At 41.3% G+C, this 16,678-nt stretch overlaps 2 protein-coding genes across 6 annotated transcripts in view; one reads left to right on the top strand and one right to left on the bottom strand.

Annotated features, from left to right (window-relative positions):
* Positions 1-1,315: 1,315 nt before the first annotated feature.
* LOC122888701 (ankyrin repeat domain-containing protein SOWAHA-like) lies at positions 1,316-3,684 on the top strand. The gene has a single exon (XM_044223450.1). The coding sequence runs from the start codon at positions 1,431-1,433 to the stop codon at positions 2,886-2,888; it is 1,458 nt and encodes a 485-aa protein (XP_044079385.1). The 5' UTR covers positions 1,316-1,430; the 3' UTR covers positions 2,889-3,684.
* A 4,013-nt stretch (positions 3,685-7,697) lies between these two features.
* shroom1 (shroom family member 1) overlaps positions 7,698-16,678 on the bottom strand; it is a 35,057-nt gene continuing 26,076 nt past the window's right edge. For 4 of the 5 annotated variants that reach the window (XM_044223578.1, XM_044223580.1, XM_044223579.1 and 1 more), the window contains 7 exons: positions 16,438-16,624; positions 16,171-16,223; positions 15,062-15,718; positions 14,226-14,819; positions 13,397-13,505; positions 12,445-12,717; positions 7,698-10,538 (listed from right to left, as the gene is read on the bottom strand). In XM_044223578.1, the coding sequence (XP_044079513.1) occupies positions 10,284-10,538; positions 12,445-12,717; positions 13,397-13,505; positions 14,226-14,819; positions 15,062-15,718; positions 16,171-16,223; positions 16,438-16,624 (2,128 nt within the window). In that variant the 3' untranslated portion in view covers positions 7,698-10,283. The remainder of the gene's footprint in view (positions 10,539-12,444; positions 12,718-13,396; positions 13,506-14,225; positions 14,820-15,061; positions 15,719-16,170; positions 16,224-16,437; positions 16,625-16,678) is intronic. The other variant, XM_044223582.1, reaches the window with a different exon arrangement.

Here is a 16,678-nt window from a genome sequence, read left to right as displayed (position 1 = left end):
CCTGTGTTGCGCATGCGCGCTAATGCGGAAGTTATACATTTAATAAACATTTACGATTTTTTAAATTAACTTCTGTTTTCATTAATTATCAAGAGTGCTTGCCAAATAAAGGTTTATATATTTTAAATGTGAGGCAGTTTAAAGTCGCCTCGAGGCGTTTCCAGGTGGTGTAACGTTCAACGTTTTCGTATATATATACATATACGTTAAAGTAGGATTTGAACTATCTTGAAGTTCAGGTTACATCTTTGAACGGGACAGATACGTTATGGTTCCAATATGGCCACTTCTCAGGAACTCCCATTCAGTCCAGGAATGTCATGCTGCACACATTGCAAGCCAGGACAGGAGCGAGCAGCACCGCAGAGCGACAGGGGGAGAGCAGAAATATGTGTGTCAGCGGTGGAGACAATAAAATACCTGATTATCACTCCAGTGTAGCCAACTGAGGATGGGTGGTTTTCAAGATAGGGCATTGGTATTTAAATTAATTAATGAGGTCACAGATTGATTTGACTAGAATGTCACTTCAACTCAGTTCAATTCAATGGGGCTTAATTGGCATGGGAAACAGACGTTAACATTGCCAAAGCAAGTGTGAAAAACATGCATAAACAGAATAAATGTGCTTATAAAGATAAGTAAGATATTGATAATAATAATAATAAAAATGTAGGCTTGCAGTTAAAGAATAGAAATACAAATAAGTGAAAACTATATAAGCACTGCAACATTTTTTTTAATGTGTGTGTGTGTGTGTGTGTGTGTGTGTGTGTGTGTGTGTGTCATTCACTGTCCCTCAGGTTGTGGCAAACTAGAATGTCACTCAGCCAATCAGAGCAAGCCATCTGATATTGTTACTCCAATTATACATTTTACATTAAACACGTATAAACTTGGTGTATGTGTATCTACTACACATACACTTTGTGTATCTGGGCATGACATTTTACACACATTTTAAGGTCTTTATGTGACATTTTTTAGGTCTTTATGTGAGCACAATGACCTAAAGTATGGACATTATGTAAATTAAGGCTTATTTACATGGGCTTGGTTAATGGGAAAGAGAGTAATAGAACTGGGGCTGCCAAAACATACTTTCTTGTTTAATTCTATTTCTTTTAAAAAGAAAGAAAAAAACCCCACCCCAAAGTCTTTACTTTTATTGTGACAGAAAATAAACTAGAAACAACTTGATGCATTATTAGTCTTAAATTGAAAAGCCTTTTTTGAGCTGGCAGCCCCTTTGCCTGCAGGAAAACATCTGCATACATTATTCAAATTGTATCCACGTCTGTTCTTTCCCCGGAAAGAGACTCCTCAGGTAGGGAGGAGAGAAGTGAGCGGCCAGGTGAAGGCTACTGTACTAGAACAAAAGTGTAATAGGACTCAGCGCGGCTTTAATCCGCGTACAGCCTACAGTTTTCATGATGGTTTTGACGCAAGAATCCGTCCTCTTTTTGCTGATAGCGGAGGGGGGCAAAGTGAAGAAATCCGACTTAGTGGGTAAGTTCAAAGGTTCAATAGACTGCGACAATCCCGCAGAGAAAGAACGGAACAAGGAGCTTTTCAAGACTTTTGTCAACAACGTCGCCACCGTCAGAGAAATCGACGGTGTCCGGTATGTTGTAGTCAAGAAAATGTATCAGCATTTGCTGGACCGTGCCCAGACTGCGGAGAGCCGTGTGGACAAGACTGAAAATAAAGAGATCCCGCAGACAGGTGAGCAGCAGCGCCCACCTGCGCGGAGTGAGAAAACTAAAAGCTCTGACGATGCAGGAGGGGAGAGATCAGCTGTTTCTGAACCTGATCGAGACCTGGCAAGTGGTGAAAGTAGTGAAAATCCTACGGAATTGCTTTCTCCTATACAGCTGGCATTGCAAAGGAGCAAATATACGGATGTTAGAGTTAAAAGGATGCTGAATTTTGAGATCCAAAGGCAGGACACAAATGGAGATAATTGCCCAAGAAGGGGTGCAGCAAATGAGCCAGCCAGCATCCAGAGCAAACCATATGGCTTACCTCTGAGAGTGCCACCCAGCGTCACCAGGGTTGAGATCCACAAACTGAAAGTGCACCCAGATGACCCCCCTGAAAGCGCAAAGCTAGATGCCTTCAGGAACAAGAGAAGGCCCCCTGCAGTGGAGACAGGCGGCAGCCTCAGCTCACCCCAGCTGAGGAGGACATTGAAGAGCACCAAGGCGTCAGAAGAGCCCAAAGAGACAAGGTTCCCCTCATTGTTTCCCCAGGAGCAGTCAGAGCATGAATGGCTAGTCAGTTGTGCCGCCGGCCACTGGAGCCTGGTTTACGGCCTGCTGCTGAGAGACAACCAGCTGGCCAAGAAGAGGGACTTTGTGTCAGGGTTCACCGCTCTGCACTGGGCAGCCAAATGTGGAAACAGCAACATGCTTGTGAAGATTATCGACCTATCCAAGCAAGGAGGAGTTGACATTGACATCAATGCAAAAACACATGGCGGATACACTCCTTTGCATATTGCCGCCTTGCACAACCAAGAGTACATCATGGCCATGCTGGTGGGGGAGTACGGGGCCGATCCAAGCATCAGGGACAACTGCGGGAAGAAGGCCCGCCACTATCTGCACAAAGGCATTTCTGGGACGGTGAGAGAGATGCTGGGCGAACCCAAAGCCCAGCAGGCTCAGGACAGGGCCCTGCATGAGAAAGAAGAGCTGGACCTGTTACCGGATCTCTCCAAGGGCCTGCATTCAATAAGCCGTCTCTTCCAGCCCCACGTGACAGGCAACAAGAAGAAGCAGAAGCAGAGGCCAGGATTTTACTCCCTGAGCGATGATCCCAGCGAGGAACGAGAAGACTGCAGCGGCGGCTTCAGACACAGAGTCGTGTCAGATGTTTTATTGTAAACTCAGAACTCTTTCTTGTCTTATTTTCATGAGGAATAGTATGCCAACATAAGAGAATTTGACTGGCATTCCTCTGATTTTCTGGTCCTTCTTCAACAATGTCAAAAACTCAGTGACTCCTTACTTGTTTTTATGTTTTATTTATATTTTCTGATTTTGCAGATGACAAATGATGAAATGCTTATCAGATATGATATGCAGAGTTTGGTTGTGTGGTCAATGGGATACTTAATCAAAATTTAAATTGATGATGGCATCAGGGGACACCTTCTGGAGCTGGTTGATTGATTCTGAGTTAGAGACAAAGAGTTTTAGTTTGAGATGTTACCTGTATGAGTTGTATCTCAAGGTGGCATTTACAGGTTTAAATAAAACCTGATTCAGAAAATATTCCAGGAGGTCATGTGAGTCGTCTTATTACTCACTGTCTGTGGTCTCCTGAAGGCATCATCTCTTCAGCCTGACTTTCTGCAGGAGAGGCTCACACTCAGAAATGAAAACTGAGCTTAACAATTTTACAGAAATAATGTTTATTTTGTGTTGAATTTCCACGTGTTTAATGACTGATTGATATGAATTTCCTGTTTTTCGAAATTAAGAATCATTTTTATTTTCCATTGCATTTAGCACTTAAACCAGTAATGTAGCTGCAAAAAAATTGAGGTTACTAATTTCATTTTTGTCATCGAGCTTCCACTGCCTGTAAAGTTGTGCCATATATTCCCATTTATTGTGATTTTTGAATGAACTGCACTCCATAACATAAGGAATAAATCAGACTTATTGTCACATTGTTTGCACGCTTCCAAAACTAGATTTTTAAATGTCTGTTCTCTTCAGAAATGTCCTCTCTTAATCTACATTTGATCAAAATGAATCAATACTAACAGGAAATCAGTCTATGACTATGTGATTTAGCAGAGGGATCAAGACTGGACTTGTTTTCCTCTGTTTTCAGCTCTGAGTAAGACGTGCAGTGATCATCCTCTCGATTTCCAGAGGCAAACATGCCCAAACTAAAAATCGAGGATGTGCCGACTCACGGGTGAATCAAACCTTATATAAATAATACAAATCTGAGAAATGTTTGTGCCTCTGAGGAGGATTTAGACTTGCCTCTTCATTGCTTCACTTTGTAACAGATTAAGTATTAAACACTGTGATGCATTTAGGAGAAGCAAACAAATGCTGGATATCACTGAATTACAATAGCCTATATTTTACTAGAAATGGGTGTGTTATTCATAAAGGAGTGTGCAGGTGCTCGATAAATCATTACAGTCCCTGTACATGCCAAAACATCTCTGAAATGTGGCTCTGATCCATCTTCTGGCTTATTGAGACAGCTGTGAATCAGCCAGATGAGCAGTTGACTAGGAATGAGTTTGTGTGTGTGTGTGTGTGTGTGTGTGTGTGGCTGAAAGCGCGTGTTAATGGCATCACCGGCCCCGGCAGTTACATGAAGACAAGAAGCAGCAGTCTGCTGTCTGTCTTGGTTCATTTATTTTATTTGGTGTGTTATCAATTGGGTGTCGAAAAAAGAAGAATAAAAGTAAGGTTTTGAATGTTTCAAAACCAAGATGACACATTTAGTTACAACTTTTTTGGGAGAGAAAAGAATAATGGGTAAAAAAGAGTTTTAAAAAAAAGTGTTTAGAAATGGTAGCATCCTGTGGTCAGCCTCATTCTTCGGCTGTTCGTCTTGTCCCCGCCTCCAGTCGTCTCCCTCTGTTTCTTTCGTGTCTCATGATGTCACGTCCCCAGCAGCATCCATTGTTTTACGTCAAGACGATGTTTCATCTCTGAACCTCAGGGTTTTATTAAGCAAATGTTCTTTGCGAGAAAGGCCATCACAAAGAACAAGACCTAGAGTGGTGGAAAGAGTACTCAAATCCTTTAGATAAAAGAAGTTGCAATGCCATAATGTTAAATTACATTATAAAGTGTTTGTTAAAATGAAAATATGGAAGTGTGAGTGGTAAACTTAAGTGCTAAAAATAGAGATACTTGTTTTGAAATTGGTCAATTTATGAGTGTTGCTGCAGTAACCCCATATACTGTTGGGTAGTTTAAACTTCAAAATGCATCACATTTCTGGAGTTAATCCCATACAGTTACCTTTGAACAGAGCCAGGCTAGCTGTTTCCCCCTGTTTCCAGTCTTTATGCTAAGCTAAGATAACCGACTGCTGGCTGTAGCTTCAGATTTATTTACCTATAGACATTTAACAAAATGTCCAACTACCCCTTTAAAGTGTAATCAAGATCTATGACTTTTATTAACATCTGCTGATGTTGAGTAAGATTTGATTTAACTCGTCGTCTTCTCTTACTCAAGTATTGGACACAATCCAGTGTAAATATGTCACCTCTGTATTTTCAAAATCATGTCATGAAGTTGGAGGAAGTGGAGAAATATAATGAGGAGTGTCTGGAATGCATTTTCATTGTAAACTATTACCCCAGTGTGTGTCAGATAGTTATGAAAAGGCCTTAAGTTAGTTTAATTAGAGCAGAGCGCCAACAGAAACATCTACTGTAGCAAAGAGGTGATAAATCATGCTAATACAAAACCAGTACAGCTTTACCGTCTGGGTTTTCTTAGTCTTCATAACTGAGCTGTGTAATGCCTGCCAGAGGTTAGAGGAGGAGACTGAAGGTGTGATGACATTCCTGCGGGCGGAGAGAGTTCAGAGTTCAGGTTGAAAAGTGAGTTTTGTAGCCACTAATCTGAGCACCTGGCAGAATAATCACTGAGTCATCAACATGATCAACAAACTTCCTGATCTGCAGACACTGTACGTCATGGTTGATTTAACAGTTATTTGGTGGCATGAAGCAATAAAAAAAATGTTTTTAAATCACACTTTGTGCACCTTTATGTTGTAGCCTAGATGTTGCTTCCCAACTGGAGGTTTGGTTTGGTTTCTGTTTCCCTGCATGCCTGTTGAGACAGAAGGACACAGTCAGTGATTATCAGCAGCAAAGCTCCTCATTACCCAGCGCTGTGACAGAACTGCTGCTGCAGTGTTCAGGCCATCCTGTTCCATCCTGTTTGTTGTCTGCAGTGAACAACACCAAATGTTCCATCACTTACGCTGTCTTTGTAACGACGCTAAACCTGATTATTAGTGTCGACAAAGATCTTACTTGTTAAGAATTCCCTGAGTTGTGTTTGTATGTCCCTGCTTCCCTGCTTACTTTGTTGAGTTCACTAAGTGCTGTCTGGTGTCTCTCACTGTCCTCCTGGGGTTTCCTCTGCCACTTGCCAACATAAAATCCTTTTTTCCCCCGTTCTATGCCTTTTAATAAGCATTTGTTATTGCTGACAAACTGGACAGGATTCCACTGTGAGGCTGAACAAACGAGGGCAGAGAGGCATGAAAGAGACACAAGAGGAGGAAGACAGACTGCTGAAAATATACAGTATTCCCCTCAACACATCATTCAGTCCCGTTTTGAGCTCCAAAATGTGATGTTTTTCTTAAATCCTTACATTTTTGAAAAACCTAACACGGTAGCGGCGGATGGCCGCCCACCATTGAGTCTGGTTCTGTCCAAGGTTTCTGCCTCTTAAAGGAAGTTTTTCCTTGCCACTGTCACCAAATGCTTGCTCATGGTGGGATTTGTTGGGTCTCTGTAATTAATATTATAAAGAGTACAGTCTAGACCTGCTCTATATTTTAGTTTAACATTGTTGTTTTAGTTTAACTGTTCATTCAATATGAAGCTGGAGCCAGCAGGTGGTTAGCTTAGCATAGCATACACAACAACATACAAAAACAAACAAGATATTACATTTTAATTAGAGGTGCTGGTAGGTGGGTTTCGTTATTATCTTCGGACAGAGCTGGCAGGCTGTTTCCCCCCGTTTCCAGTCTTTATGCTAAGCTAAGCATACCGGCTGCTGGCTGTCACTTCATATTTAGTGTACAGTGTGAGAGTGGAATTGATCTTCTCATATTACTCTTGGTAAGAAAGCAATTAAGCATTTTTCCAAAATGTCCAACTATTCCTTTAAAACCAATGAAATACTACCCAGATGGTGGGATTTTTCTAAATGTGTGTCATGTGTCATGTGAGGGGGCGGCCCGGTAGCTTACCTGGTGGAGCGTGTACCATTATTAAGGGTGTGTCCTTACCACAGTGGCCCAGGTTTCAATGCGGCCTGGGCCCTTTGCTGCATGTCATCCCTCCTCTCTCTCTCCCTCCACTGCCTTTCCTGTTTTTCTCTACTGTGACTATCCAATAAAGCAGAAATGCCGAAAAATAATTTTTAAAAATAAATAAATAAAATGTGAGGAAGTGTGGAGTGAGGAAGCTGACGCACCAGTATTCATGCTCCCAGTTCAGTGACAGTGTGTTGCTGTGCCTGCAGAGGGCAGAAATAAGCTTGAGAGAACAACAAATCCAGGAAAGCTCCAACTACTGAGGAAACTTTTAGTGGAGGAAAGCCAAAATGACAGTAAATAAGTCTTTAACAAGTTGAGAAATAACGTGACATTGTTATCTATTGTCACAACTTGAATATTGTAGAACAGTTGCTCAAAACATAAATCATCATAAGCCTTAATAAATCATCATCTTTCCATAAATATTTCATGTGACCTATATTTGTAGTTCTATGTGTTGTATGTCATGTCTTGGAATCTGATGATGCTCCTGTACCAGTTTTTTTACTGTACAGGTTGGATATATGTCTGCATCAGGTAACTCCTCCTGGTTAAATGTAGTGTATCTCATTTTGGCAAAAATGCTTTTGACTTTAGTTCATTGTGGAAGAAAAAGGAGAAATGTGGTACACTGGAGGGAGAGGGAGAGCTTAATTTATTCACAATATTACAAACATCATGGAATTTACAACTCCAAACAGGCACAAAAGACGACTCAAACACCCAACAGAAAACAGGTGTGAAATATAGCAGAAAAAGTGGATTTAGAAATGTCTCTGCTGTCATACCAACACCAGGGACTCGCTGAAATATGTCTTTCCTTCTTGGCTTTAAAACAAATTCAGTTTGTATCAGTCACACCAGTATTTGAAACAAAATCCCCAACTAAACAAATATAATCCTACTTCAAAAACAGGCCCCTTTCCTGCGACCTCAACAAAACACTGCTTTGATTGAATGACAGAAACAAGAAATGACTCAGGAAGTTGCCAAACGTTTGTTAGTATGCACACATAGCAAAAACTGAAATGAGTATTTATCCACATGCTGCTCCTTCGTGGGAGTATTTTTCCTCGCTCTCTCTCCCCCAGTCTTTCTTTCTCCAAAATGTTGGTCTTTTGCATACTTTAGGAATTCCAGCAGGCTGCAGGGAACAACATGAGTTTCTTTCTAACCCTTCAGCCCTGCGTCAGCACAAAGGCCCAAAACAAACATACGTTTGTTTAGCAAACTGAAACGGGCAGAGTAATAAATCTCCAGAGAAATGCTTTAGGGGTGGTGGTGGAGGTGGTGAAACTGTTTAGCAAAAAACATGACAATACCTTTCAGCATGGAAGGGTTTCCAGTTTCTGAGAAAAACCTGCTTTTAGTTGTTCACTTATCCACTTTTTTGACATTTTGAGTTAGTGAATGCATTTATTTATGTGTGTGGAGGCTGTTCGATGATGCTCTGCCTCTTTGTGGTCAATATTACATAAAAATCATATACACAACAGTCGACCCAGACACTGGATCCGTTTTTTCAGTACAGCCAACAGGTATAATTTCCTGAGGGATGATAACATTTTGATCACTTTATGACTTCATAGGAGTTTTGTTGAAAACGTGCACGGCAAACACCGAGAGGAGTTCTGTCTTTCTGCTCAACAACTAATCTCTACACGCACAAAATTAAGACATTCAAGATTTCAAGCATACACACACACGCTGCACATATTCTGACGTAGAGCAACAGCTCTCCGATGTGTCTGGTTAAAGATTCACTAAAAAGAAATTAATACAACTATAAAAACTAATGACAAATATTAATGTAGAATCACAGATGTAGTTTTTAAAATGTGAGATTCTTTAAAAAATAGGGGGAAAGTCATGTGATTCAAGAGTGTGTTTTAATTCAGGGCTATCAAGAAGAGCTTTTAAACTAAAGCTGTGCAAGTTTAAATAAACTTAAAGGCTACAAGTGTCTAAAAGGGGCTACGCTGTGGAGGTAGAGAATAGAAAATTAGTTTAAGATACCTGAAGTGAAGATTGTGGACTTTCCTCTTTTAAAAAAAGTATTTCAAGTAAGGGACAAAGGGACATTGGGAGAAAATACTCAGTGATATAATTGTTGCTTACTAATAATCTGCTTTAAAGAGGTTTAGCACCTCCGTATGAGGAACCGTTCCAGCATGAAATCATCAAGACTTAATAACGTTAAGTATGAAATTAGCTGGAAAAGTATTTGTACACAATCCTTAATGTTTCTGGGTGTGCTCATGTACCTTTTGAAAAACATTATTTCAACATTCCTATTTAATATTAATGACAAAAGTAGTAAAATATTGTTTAAATGGATGGAGTAAGGCTTTCACTTGAGATTATTTTGAAAACAAATCTGATCTGAAGAAATGTGCATTTATGTATCATTACAAAGTGCTTTTTTCATTCACCCTTTTGGTTTTAAGTGCCTTAATTTGAAATACATTTAAAAATAAGAACATAAAAAAAGATTAAATCTACTATATCTATTGTACATTTTACTGACATGATACAGTACACCGCCCCCTCTCAGGCTACTCTCTTTCACTGGTCAAAATACAATCTTAAAGCTTATAATAGGTTTCCACAGGTGCAGATACGGGGCTGTAGCACTACAATCTTAATAATAAGTGAAGGACAGTTGCTGAATTGCTAACAGGGGACGCAAGGTTTCCACCCAACAGCTCTAATGGAAAACCACAGCAACACCAATAGCAAGGCACACAGAAAAACAGTTCAGTCCTCAACGGCCACATGTACAACATATTGGGAAAAGCCTTCAAATGCACATTGCAGATTTTGTAGACTGAGAATGACAATGGGCGGAGATTGGGTGAGCATTCTGGACACCCTCAGTAGATGACAAAACGGCAAGGAGCTTCAGTCTCAACAGTCTTTATTGATCATCTCATGTATGGCCTATAGTTATGAGAGGAGAGCAGATGGCATGATGGGTTCTCCCCAGTAGCCAAACTCTTTTTAAAAGACAAAAGAAAGTCATGAAAGGGTGCAAAGGGTTGGAGATACCAGCTGGACCACTTATAATCCATGCCTTATGTGTCTATGTGGCAAACTGAGCCAGAAAAAGTACAGCCAAAACTCTCTACATGTCTTCTTCTTCTTCTTTTGTTTTTTTTAACAAGCCATCCCTCCTTCAAGGCAAGTCAAGAAAGAAGAAATCAGTGCTTTCGTTGCTCCTCCCTTCACAGATTCAGGCTGTTGGACAGGGCCTCCAGCTGCTCCTCTCCCAGCCTCTGCTTCTCCTCCAGGTCCTTCTGCCGGATGAGCAGCGAGGCCTTGGTCTGGACGAAGCGGCGGTAGTCCTGCAGCTGCTCGGCGGACAGCTGACGCGTCAGGAAGGTGGAGACCAGCTTCTCTCTCCGGTCCAGGTTATCCTTCAGATCTTTGGCGTCCTCCCTCTGTTTGCACAGCAGACGGTGGCGACTGTCCAGAGATTGCTGAGTGCAGAGACAGAGACAGGTTACATTTCCTTTCTATCTTACATGGGATTGCTGGGGACTAAGAAATATTTGTTAGGTCTGAAATTTTAACTTTATTCTGGTGTTGAATTCATGCCTTGCAGAGCATTAGACCCATGCTCATAATATGAAATGCATAAGTAAATATCCTGCTGTAAGCACACTCATACAAACACAGAATTTGAGAGGACTTGCTGATTGAAAATCAGAAAATTAATCACGTCAAAAAGCTTGATTTTCTAACCACGTAATATTTTGGGATATATTTGTTGGTTTAATTAAAAGGTAATATCTCGTTCGATGTAATAGAGAGCTGTGAAAGTTGTGTGACCATGTTTCAAACAGCCAGAGGACAGGAGGTGCAGTGTTTCCTTATGTCAACAGAGGGCAGGGTAGGTACAAATGTCACCGAAACCGGGCTAGAGTTTCGGTGAGTCAGTGTAAATACCAGTGTTGCTGATAACAGCAAGAAAACAAATGAGCCTCTAACAAGTCCTCAGTATGCACCACGTTCAGCTGGGCTTTTGCAGATGTACAGACTAACAAGGAGCCCTTTCAGGGATAAATCTAGAATTCTTATGCGTCCATGCAAACATAAATTGATGCTGTAAATACTGGGCAGCATGATGAAACAGGATATTCAGAGGGAAAACAAAGCAAAGCACAGAGCTGAAGTCAGATCTGGTAACACCACTCATGATAATATTTGAGACCAAGTCCTTGACTGTAATTCAGAATGAAGTAAATCGTATATATTTGAAATAAAGACCTAAATGTAGCTACCTCAGATGCAGCATGATGAAATTCAAGTAATTATTTCTCAGTCTATCAAACCAAAAAGTCCAGTCAAACTGCAGTATATCAAAAATAATCTTCAAATGTCTGATAAACCATTTGGCTCAAACACAAATAAGCTAAAAATTGGCAATCAAACACAGATAAACCCAACAACATTTTTTGAATTCCACACAGTGAGAAACCTTGACCCCATTAAAGTCGCCCTTCAACTTTTCACAAGTGACATGTTTGCTGTTCTAAAGTAAGCAGAACAAGAGTATTGCTGAGGGCATGGGAGCAGCCACACACTTCTAACACTCATGGTCATCTTTTCGCCAGAAGCTCTAAATGCGCTGCAGTAAATCATGAGATCCGCAAGGCGACATGAGATAATATTACCCCCAGAGCACTCGCTTTTACCCGCATGTATTAGTATGTGTAAACAACTCCAGGGGGAAAAGACAGGAGCATAAAAGGGATCAGTACATCAGTAGATTTTTATCACATCTTATCTGACTGAATATGCCTTAGATTCATTCACAATATTAGTGCTCTCTACTGAGAAAGAGGCACAGAAACAAAGGGCAGCATGGATGCATTTAGATTAGATTTATACAATTTTGATTCATAGTTTGATGTTTTGGCTCCATGATTTTAATTAGTTGACGTGATGTGAGATGTGAATAATTACAATCTATTTGAGAACTGGCTGCTATAAACACAACACACATAAGACAAAGACAAACAAAAAGCAAAAATGCATGAAAGGATTATGTGAGTGTGGTTATTTCTTGCATTAAAAAAAGGTTTCGGAGGGTAATTGAACGCACCAACAAGGAAAGTTTTCAAAACAGTCCCCGCAGGCAAGTGTATTACCATCAGACAATTATGCAACTTTGACAAACAAAAACAAAAAGCAATATATTCTTATTCATATATATTACTCATCCAGGGCAACTTTCAAGTTTTTGCATGATGGTTTTCATAGCATACAGAAATTAATAAAGAAGAAAATGCTCTTGTGACAGAACCTCAAAACTTACATTTATGAACCTATTGATCTCCAAAGAAAGGGGCTGAAACAAAAACAAATGTTTTGGTTCCTCACCTTCTCCTCAGCATCTGTGTGTTCGTCCACGGTGCTCAGGGCGTTCTGTACCCTGGCCAGCCGAGCAGAGAGGCACAGCAGCAGGTTGACCACCCTCTCCAGGTCTCCTATGAACAGGTTGTACCTCTCCAGCTCCACGGGCAGACATTGCTCACGGACCAGTACCTCCAGGGCCTTCCCGTGGGCAACGTTCTCCTGAATCTCTGTCTGGAGGGCTCCACGCGTGTCTTCCAGAGAACGCAGACGCGCCTCGATATAAGACACTAACAGACACTGTTAATTCAAGCAGAGAAGGTAATGTGTGAGATGTTAGGCAATGATGTTACAGGACAGATACACATGGTGAAACGGGGCCAAATTATAGATTGCCAACCAATCAATATATTCATTTCACATTTGCTATCATAGGATCATGGATAAAGGTATATTGTTATAAGAGTGAATGTGGAAGGCAGTCAGGAAGAGGGGAAGGCTATGCGCTAAGCCAAACATTAGGCAAGCAGGAGACACTGATAAGAGGTAGACAGTACATCATGTGATAAGAGAGACAGAACTATCTCAGTCTGAAATGAGTCCACTTGAGGCCAAATAGCAGTGAGATGGTATCAATATGAAATCACTACAGAGTTTCTGATCTAAAAAGAAAAACAGAACAAGACCACCGTTCAAAAGTCATGTTTGTTCTGCTGTCCTGTCTGGTTTCGTGTCATCTTTAATGTACATGCAACAAAGCTGTGACGATTTTAGACATCATATATTGTCTTGTTCTCAGTAAAGTTGTAAATTTTTGGTTACACATTGGTCTCATTTTGTTTTGGTGTGGCAACGGTTTATTTCTGTTTTGACTGTGAACGATCACTTCCACGTCTAAAATGATTAAAATATTCACATTACTTGCTGTGAGGTACTTTGGACAAAAACCATCCACTATTTTGCATAAATGAATAATTACCTTCTTCTTAGTTACGTCAGCTTTGCTCTGCAGGTCTGTACTCTGAGGTTTAAGGCTGTCAGGAGCAGAAAGACAAGGAGATGGTTCAGCCCCTTCGACCGTTTCAGCACTAGAAAAAGAAACATGTGGTTAAATCAAGCTAGCTTCCTTGATGATTCCTGTCATCACAATTCAGCATAGAAATGCTGAAATTGAATTCCAGTTGCAGCTGTGCCACCTATAGTGTTTTCACATTGCCTATACTCTGAGCAAGGCCCCACTGTTATTTACCTATTTCAAAACACTGAAATGCAACTGCACATTCTCTCTATGTATCTGAAGTGTGCTAACACCAGCAGAAATCTGAGTGCATGCACAGCAGTGAGCAGATAGCCAGGTGTGTCTGTGCATGTGATGCAACAAAAGGTAACACAGCACCGGTGGAGCTCAGTTCTTTGGCCATTGAACCGGTATCAAGTTTCAGAGAGAAACATTAAACTAGGAACTAATTAACTTGTGAGTGAGATGGATTATTCTTTCCATCTACACAGCTGTGTATATACAAGATAAAGGGTTATGTAGCCACCTGAAAGGATGGAAAGTCAAGGATTTGGGAAATTTAGAAAACAAGTCTAATTATCATTATTTTTCACAAATTTTTGTCATATTCATCATTTCAGAATAAGTCTTCTCAGGAGTGTGTTGTCTTCTCTAACTCATGCAGTAAAATACTCTCAAAAGGCCAGTAAAATTTCCATTCTCGGTTAGTGGAAACTAGTTGGTGTTTATTTATGACTACCAGAGCTTGGTTTAACCTCTAAGTGTTATGTTCCAGGACATTAACATTTACCTTTCTGCAGCTCCTTTCTGCTCCTGTTTCTTCTTGTAGTGCTCCTCCATCAGCAGCGTGTCCTCTGACAGCAGCTGCTCCATCAGCATCAGTGCCGTCTTACGATTGGCCAGTGGGTAGAGCACTCTGGCCAGCGATTGGTCGGCCTTGACCACTGCTTCTACAAGCTCCTCCCACTGAGGTCTCTCCACAGGCCTCGCCAGGCTCTCCGTCTCTCCCTCTGGTGTTCCCCGCTCCTCCATCTCCTGGTTTTCTCCCGATTTCTCATCTTCCGTTTCTGGGGTTTTCTCCTCTTCCACCTGCTGAATGATGTCTGTGTCATAGACCGAGGTGCAGGGAGACACAGAGGTTTCACTTGTCTGCGTCAGAGGGGCCGAGCTGGACTCGTCGTCAAAAACGTTGTCTGTCAGCAGTGAAGTCTGGACTTCCTCTTTGATCTCTTCTTCTGGAGGGATAATCCACAGCGACGGATCTGTAGTGACGCCGCAGCTCAGAGACACTTCATGGTTTGAATCAGGTGGCAGGGCGTCATTGCTTGGTTCATCCACCGACTGCTCTCTCTCTGATCCAGTCAGAGAAGGAGAAGTCCTAACTCTAATGGAAGTTAAACAAATTATGGTTAAGAATCACAGCTCGCCAAAATCGCATTTGCAGAATCACAAACACCTTTTAAGGGTTTGTTTTAGCCTAGCTAGGTAGCTGAAGGATGATATCCACCCTATATGTGTATATATGAAGGTCAGGAAGTTGTGGAAGAAAGAGGTGTGACATGTTCAATTAATCAAATTATTTCACAGAGGAAACAAATGCTGCATTGGTATGGAGTCTAATCTTACCTGGAGCTAGGCCTGTTTTCAAAAGGAAGCTTTGTCTGGGTGGGGGTGGACGAGGTGGATTTGATCTCCCTCTCACTGGTCTCTAGACCTCTGGGGGAAGGTGGGTTAGATGATGTCTCACTGGGCGGTCTACTGGACCTGAAATCATCATGTGTGACAGGGCCGTGAGATCCAGAAGGTCCAGAGAGAACCCTGGCCCGGGAAGAGGAGCAGGAGGCCGGGGAGGTGGATCTACTTGAGTTCCTTGTTCCTACTATGGCATCCTCCCCTGGTTCTGAGTTCTGCTTCAACAAAGACTTTTTCTGGGTTTGGTTTTGTGTCTGTCCCTGAGTGTTCTTCTGACCAACAATCTCTGCTTCTTTTCCCGCTTGCTCTGTTACATATTGTTTCTTCCTCCCTCTGTCCTGCCCCTGGGCTTCTCTGACTTCAGCAAAGAATGGAACACTCCTCTTGTCTCTTGCCGGTCCTCCTGGTCCAGTTGAATACCTCCACAGTTGATCCAGCTGCTCAGAACTTTTACTCAGGGCTGACAGTTTTGTTAACTTTGATGCCCCAAGCTCTTCCATGGACTTCCCCCTCTGTGCAACCACACGGACACGCTGCTGGCCCTCAGGGGCTGGCTTTATTATGGGGTCCTCAGTGGTATCCTTCTGGGGACTGACATTGACATTCAGTGTTTGTATGTGTAACATAAGCCAACAATTCATACAACTATGATAACTTTAAAACAAAGTTAAGTTAACAAAGGTCTTAGCCTTTAAATTAAAACAAAAATGATTAAATCCAAATAAATACATATGCGTCATACAAGGGCTCTGGGAAATGTTATTTCTAGACTGGCAACAATAATTTGATATTCCTACAAATCATAATAAAGTTTTGAGAAATAGGCCAGTGGCTCAGTCAGTTCTTTTTCTTTTACAGTCCATGCATAAATCTTTTCAAAGGAATGTTGGTTTGCTGGAGCAGGTGGGTGTTGACTTTCCAGTGCCACAATGAATCAAGTGAAGATTATAGTCTGTGCCGCAGCACACACATCACTGACCTAATACTCTCCTGACCTAAAACCAATAAAAATGTCCCAATTTGTCTGCAGTGCTGGTACATACCTCCACGTTTCCATAGTATTAACTGGTAATGGATCCTTCTCAAAGACATGTACCTGCAGAACCAGAAGAAATACTGCAGTAAGAGCCAGATGTAAATTAATAAATATCTTGTTTTCTTTGACTGAAGTTTTTCTGACTTTTTCGACTGGAAAGTTAAATTAATATACTTGTGATAGAAAGCTTAACAGACAGCTAGATGGTCATACAACACCTTATTGTCACAGATATGTGTCATATTTTTAAGTATCTCAATTTGAGCACATTTACCTCAATTGAATGTGGTGTGGATGTGGATCTGTTCCTGAAGAAACTGGGTGGTTCTGGCTGGTCCAAGAGACTCTCCACTGAGGCAGACCTCCCCTGAGATGTACCTTGGCTCTCCCTCCATCTGGGTTGATTCGACTGGCTAGCATATTGGCCTGAACAAGACTGAGCTGAGAAGAACTGGGCATATCTGTTTGGTGAAAATTAAACAGAATGCTTAAAATGTTTGATTTGATCCATACAA

Source organism: Siniperca chuatsi, linkage group LG14 (assembly GCF_020085105.1).
Source record: "Siniperca chuatsi isolate FFG_IHB_CAS linkage group LG14, ASM2008510v1, whole genome shotgun sequence".
NCBI lineage: Eukaryota > Metazoa > Chordata > Actinopteri > Centrarchiformes > Sinipercidae > Siniperca > Siniperca chuatsi.
The sequence above is the reverse complement of the archived record's forward strand: the minus strand, read 5'-3'. Positions and strand labels throughout refer to the sequence as shown.

Coding starts and splice junctions, on each gene's coding strand:
- LOC122888701 (XM_044223450.1), top strand. CDS start 1,431: ATGATGGTTTTGACGCAAGAATCCGTCCTCTTTTTGCTGATAGCGGAG.